The 6,998-nt window shown below is 39.7% G+C and overlaps 1 protein-coding gene across 1 annotated transcript; it reads left to right on the plus strand.

Annotated features, from left to right (window-relative positions):
* The first annotated feature begins 335 nt into the window (after positions 1–335).
* Positions 336–1,085, plus strand: LOC149185616 (putative cardiolipin-specific deacylase 1, mitochondrial). The gene has a single exon (XM_089412358.1). It carries the CDS (start codon positions 336–338, stop codon positions 1,083–1,085), a length of 750 nt encoding a protein of 249 aa, XP_089268484.1.
* The last annotated feature ends 5,913 nt before the right edge of the window (positions 1,086–6,998 follow it).

Genomic DNA, 6,998 nt, shown 5'->3' on the forward strand with positions numbered 1-6,998 from the left:
AAAAATCAGACTTGAGCAGAGAATGCTTGCTTCATGTCAACAAATTCGGATTCTGAAGGAATTTGTCATGTGTTCCAAGGCTTTCAACATCTAGAAAAAACTGAACCTGATGCAGAAATAACTGTCCCAATCTTAAAACATCCTAGGACTCTTTTCCAGATTCAAATTAGAACGGTGTAACACACATATGTAAAAATTATGAGCTATCAAGGATTTCATTTCTATTAGACAACAGCTGGGGTTGAAAATCTTCAATTGGATTATTAAGGATAGAACTCTTTATATCATCTACAGTTTATTTACAAGCACCCGCATAGCCTTTGGGGAATTTGGCTATGTCAAGCCACTGTTTCAGTCTAGCATCATTCTATGACAGAATGCTACAGAAGGCCTTTGTTTATGCAGGTCTGGAATCCAAGCTCTTAGACGTGGATGATAAAACAACCATGCACTGTTGGACTCCAAAGAAGTGGGATGCCAACAAGAAAAATGTCATTCTCATACATGGCTTTGGGACCAATGCAATGAGGCAATTGTACCCACAGATAAAGCCTTTTACACACAGCTTCAATGTCTATGTTCCAGACCTGGTTTTCTTCGGAGGTTCGACAACCAAAAGCTCTGAGAGATCAGATATTTTTTTTTTTCAGGCAGAATCTCTCATGGAAATGCTGAAGAGATTCGGTGTGAACAAAATCAGTGTGGTTGGGACCAATTATGGTGGTTTTGTGGCTTACACTTTGCCCTATCTCTACCCCGAGGCTGTGGATAAGGTGGCGATTGCAAGCTTAGCTATCTGTAGGCAGCTGGAAGACAACATAGAGCTGCTTAAACGTGCCAATATGTCCACGATTTTAGATCTTCTACTTCCACAGTCTCCTGCTATTTTGAGGACTTTGACCAGACTCACTGTATACAAATCCCCAATCACCACAGTTCCTAATTTTATCCTAAAAGACTTCATTCAAGTATGTATAGATGTCATTTATTCTTCTTTTTTTTCCACTATTGTTTATGAAATCCACCTTGGAGTTGACTCTGGCTATCATGAGAGCGAATTCTTTACATATCTACCACAATATTGAAATGGCTTGAAGTTATAGCACAGACACATCTCACCCCAGGCTTGATATGCCTCTGATGTTGTATATTTTTCCCAAGGTAGAAAGATATGGACAATGAAGGTTGTAGAGTTAACTGATCATTTTACCATATCCAGACTATGCACCTAGCTTCTCTGGATGAAACATAAGATGCAACATTTACAGACACCAGTCATCAATTATATAACTGTTGCCTTGTTTATGTTTGTATCTACTGATCTAAGAACAAATTTTAAGGGGTTTATATGAACTGTGATGCAGAGTCCTCAAAGAATCTGAATTCGGAGTTGTTCCAAGAAAATTGAATCTGGGCACTGCCTCTTATTTAAAGAACAAATAGAAATATTGGGCAGAATGGTTACATGTGTATTTATAAACAGTTCGTAGAAATCATGAAAGGATTTAATGTTAATGTGGTCAATACTGTTGGAAAACCATTTGATCCCATGCTACACGAAGCAATTATGCATGAGGATTCTACATTATTTGAAGAAGGCATAATTATTGAAGAATTCAGGAGAGGATTTATTCTTGGCGACAAGCTTTTGCGCCCTGCTATGGTTAAAGTATCAGCAGGACCAGGTCCTGCAAAAGCTACAGAAGATTGTGAAAATGCTGCAGAACATTCTGCTAAATCAGCTGAAGACAAATTGTACGTGTTAAATTTTGTGAGTGAAATCTCTTCCCACAGAGAACAACTTAGAATAGACTGCGCGGATTATTAGGGACAACACCGAATTATGGAAATTGCCGATTCCTAAAATCTCGCATCAAAGTTCTGGATATTGTCAATTGTCAGTTGTAATATTAATAAGGCGATTCCAACTGCAGTTGAGAACACAACAGATCTGTGGTAACAGATGAGATTGGATATTCACTAGTTTTGCGATTAGCAACTCCGGCAGTTTCGCATTGAAGCATAGAAAACGCCAAATTATTGTGGCATATCGAGTTAAATGGTTGATTCGATATTGGACAACCAGATCTGGTGACTATCCATAGTGTTATGTTTTGAAAATAGCCATTTGGGAAAATCGATGTTTGACACCATATCAGCGCAGATTGAAGGGAGCGTATACCGAGTTGGTGTGATATTGCATTGGAATAGTTAAAACATAAACTTGGGCGCATACTGTATCTCCAGGTGTGAACGAATTTAGCTGGCAGAACCCGACCTGTGGTAGCGATATATATGTTGGCAAACTTTAAAGGAGCACATGCTGTGATGGCCGAGTCCTGTGAGCTCAAATTTATGATGCGCAACACTTTGGAGGAACTCGTTGCACCTGCTGAGCTAGATTGCAGGGAAGTGAATGGGGTTCTTTAATTCTTGTGGGTGGGCTGAGGCTATGACGAGAAGAGGACACAAGAGGGTTCACTTGCAGAGGATCCAGAGAAGTAGTGGGGCTTTGTGGGTTGGGCAGATAAGGGACCATGGGAGCGATGGGTAGAGATATTTTGGGATCGGCGTGTTCTCCAGGCTATTGGGTGGGTGTATCCACTTAGGCAGTGGACCTGCCATGAGCAAGGTTTTTAAAAGTGGTCCTGCCTTCATGACGGCCGGTAACAGCTTGCCTCTCTCGGGCAAGTTTTTCAACATCACCTCAAGGTCGGATTCTGGTGGCTCCGGCAGATGAGCAGGCCTAGCTACTGCGTTGGAGTCAAGAATCGAAGAAGGAGATGGCAGGATGAGGTCCGGTTCGGGGTCATGACACGTCATATGACCGCGAGCTGATGGTTCTGCGACCTCAAGAAATAGACTTGATGATGGCTGACTGCTGCCTGTTATTGCTGCCTCCTGCTGCTGCGGCCGCCATAAGTCATAATCTGTCGACTTATCTTGGACGAGGTGCCGGAGAAGGGATTCGATCTGCTGCTGCTGCTCGGATTCTTGCCGCTTGACTAAATTTAGCCGCTGGATAAAGCTGTTCATCTTGTGACTCATTGAGATTGGAAAAATGGATCCTTGCAGACGGATTCTAATTAAGAGAATAGAAATCTTCCCGGATTATTAAAGTCTTGATTCTGTTTCATATAAAGGGCTTTATTCATTAGATTGTATCACTTATCTAAGGTGAAATGGGAGTGTTCTTAAAACTAATAAAGCTGCTGCTGCGTCAAGGTTGATCTCTTCCTCAGGGGAAAAACTGCACACGATTGATGGGGAAGGGCTAAAAACTGCAATAATCTTCCGCAATTTAAGAATCTCCTCGAACTACAAGTAAGGAATGAGAATTCTTTGTTGAGATTTCAAACTATAAAACAATACACATGTCATCAGGCAGGAGAGTTTGCTATGACCATGCCTATGAACACTTCAGTACGAACACAACAGTCAGTTTTAGTGCTTGGATCAGTCCATAAGTTGAAAGTATGCTTGTATGGAAGTTCTAATTATAAGAATTTATTCAACGGTTTACATCCCTGGGATTCATGTAAAATAGCTCAATTTAGTACCCAAAAGCAAAAACCAGAACGAAAAAGCAGCAGCCCTGCAATCTTAAACAAGCCATGTCAACAACAGCTTATCTGCACTACACTGCTAACCAGCAGCACAAGTGGAAATATATAGGCCTCTGCCCCAATGTTATTTTACGATTTCGGACTATTTACGAAATGCACAGTATATACTCACAGTATACAGTCACAATCAGTGTGTCCTCTCAATTTCAGATTTTTAGAGACCCGTTTAAGAGGACCAGGCTGGAGATTAACGAGTTCTTACAAAACCACTACAGCGTAACCATGGGTTACCGACAAGGGATTTGGCAGGACCTGTCGCAATCTCAGAACGAATGGTCCCGCATATTCCATGCTCCTTATTCATTGAGAAAAGACCACACAGATTATTCGCTTCGACTTTGAATTGTATTCTAACTCCACCTCTTATGTCCACTCAACAGTTAATATAAAACAGGGCAATGGTCCAGCCCCAGTGTACACCATATCCTTTACGTTGGTTTCATACTGTAAATGAGAATCAGCAATTTTGCGCATGCCACCAAAATTGTACCGAAGGATACTTACCATGCATGTTGCGTGCTTTGCTGTAAATATAGGTAACTAGGACAATGACAGAGTTTAGTCACTCATTGAAATTATTGAGGTTACACGTAATCATAATGTCCGGCGTTTGCTTGGCAGCCAGTCCTTTAGAAAAGCCATTAGTCTTCAATTTTCGAGGTCTATGGAAAAGCTAGAGTAAAAAGGAAAGTCGTATCAATACAAAATTTTATAATTGGCAAGTTGGTTGAATAGACAGATGTACAGCAATTAATCTGCAATTTTCTAGAGCTATGGAAAGCCTCTGTAAAAAGGAAAGGTGGTATCAAATTTTATAATTGACAAATCCTGGAGATTGAATATTATGTGTCGTTCGGATATAATCGAATGGCCAGCTGGAAAGAAACTGTTCTTTCTTTTCTTCTTCTTTTTTTTTTGAAACTTGAGTAATTTGATTTTAGAAAAATACCCACATATAGCAAACAAAACTAGTCATGCATGCATGGGCCCATAGGCCTCAAGGGTTCAACTTGTGCTCTGATACCAAGTGTAAGGACCACATCCAGACTATGTACATATTTTTTTTTTTTTTTTTTTAAATCACAACAAAAAGAAACTAGAAGAGAAAACACAGTAGGAATTCATTTCAAGAAACATATCATAACATTTACATACATTTAACTAAGACCAACTAGTATTGCAATACATATGTACCGTTCACCAGAAGACGAGACTCTGTTCGCTTTGTTGTTGCTAGTATTCCCTTGCTGTCGGTCACCTTCGTGAATGAATGGCGATGTACTTGATCCGAATGCGATGACCCACCGGTTAACCTCCCAGCCTACTCCTTGGGTACTCTTCTTCCCCGCGGACCCCCGAGCTGCAATGGGGTTGTACAATGGAGAATTTCAATAGCTAGTAGAGGAGAGCACTCATTGGCTCAAGAGTCCCCTCTCTAAAATCCTCTACCTCACCAAACTCACTATAGAATCGTAATCACTGCTTTGACATCATCTCATCCATCCAACAATAGGGTTCCCCAAAAAAGTCCCTTCTCCCATGGCTTGCCCCTTCTTTTATAGGAGTCCTCATAGGTGAAACTTGTCATGTCATGCATATTTATTTATTTTTTTTATAATTCAATAGCTTGATTATTCACCCACCCATGTGTCATTCTCACATCAAGGGTCTCCCAAAATTATTTACTTAAATTTTTATTTAAAACCAATATTTTCCTCACCTCAACAAGATTCCTATTTCTTCTCCTAGTTGTCTCTTTATTCCCCCTTTTATTCCTTAATTTGTGTTCATTACTTAAAGTCAATTAATGAGTCAAGATTTGATCCCCTATTTACTCCCTAATTTAACTCAGGTTATCTCTTAGATGGATATTCTTATGTTGTTTGTTGCCACATGGAGGTTCTTTACATTTCTCTAAATTTAATTTATTATTCTTATTTTAATTCACCTTCCTCTTTTCTTAATTAGGTTTAATTAGTTTAGGATTAATCTTTATCCTTACAATTATGTCCCTCTTTCCCCTTTTTACCTAATTAAACCACATAATCTTCTTAGTATTTTCCAACATGGGAAGGGTAGAGTTTTTAAGGTACTCTATTTTATTTCTTCATATGATCCTCCTTATTCCAAGTTTTATTTTTGATTTAATTACCTTGGTTTCTAATCATCATTTACCCTTGATGTAACTTTCCCTAGTTTTCATTCCTTACTTATATTTATTTATTATTATTTATTTTTACTGATTCCAAGGGTGCCAAGCTTGGTTGTGCCCTTCAAGAACCTCCCTAGAAGTTCCAAGGGTGCCACACCTAATAGTTTAATTGTGATGCCAAGGGTGCCACACCTAATAGTTTAATTGTGATGCCAAGGGTGCCAAGTTGGTCGTGCCCTTCAAGAATTTCCCCTGAAGTTCCAAGGGTGCCACACCACTTGCCCTTCAAGCATCTAGTGACTATGAGGGGAAAGTATAGTGCAACGTCATAGACCACTATCATCTCTTATGTTGCCTGCTATAGTGAGACTAATGGTGCCGGGGATCAAGGAATCCGCCTTGATGCGCGCCCCCCAGTAAACTCCTCATGAGCGACCCAACTTTGGGACCTGCCCTCATGGCATCATGATCTCCAAGGCGAAGGTGTTTCAACCCTTCCAGCCCAAGTCACGGCGGGAGTGCTAGTGGGTGAGGTCAGGGACTCTGTCCCACCCCTCCCATGTAGTTCCATCCATCTGTACAATCCCATCACCCATATGTGGGTCATTCGGTCAAGCAACTAATCTGTGCCTGCAACCATTAACATATCATCAGAATATAGTTAAACATATATGGCAGATTTCAAGATCGACTTAGACTTTAAAATATGAATTTTGATCAAACCAAGTGTCATCGACATGTCATATGCGAGTGCCTCTGATGGTTTCCCGCCATACTCAATAATCATCAGTAACAAGGTTTCTCAATGTTAGTCATTATCATAATAGCATCATTAACAATTCTTGGTCATTCACATCATTGTCCATTGTAAGTCTGAACTAAAGGAAGTAGGTAACATAGGGAACACATCCCTCATGGCTATCATCAATAATCATCAATGGAAACATACATATTCATTAAGCTATCAACATCGTAACATCGTAGAAATATACCTATCCATCAATTTATCATCATTATGCTTTTAGTATAGCGCAGACATATTCTTTACTACCTTCATCATAAATTCAAATAGAGACCAACTTCACTATTTAATGTTGCAATCATCAGAATATTGATAGATACGATACATAACCATTCATGCTATCATAATCATAATATCAATGGAGAACATACATAAACATCACAACCACTAATATCACAACCGCTAATAATAGAGTCAT

Source organism: Pinus tabuliformis, chromosome 3_1, assembly GCF_031772625.1.
Source record: "Pinus tabuliformis cultivar Carrire ecotype Pingquan chromosome 3_1, CPIR1, whole genome shotgun sequence".
In the NCBI taxonomy this organism is placed as follows: domain Eukaryota; kingdom Viridiplantae; phylum Streptophyta; class Pinopsida; order Pinales; family Pinaceae; genus Pinus; species Pinus tabuliformis.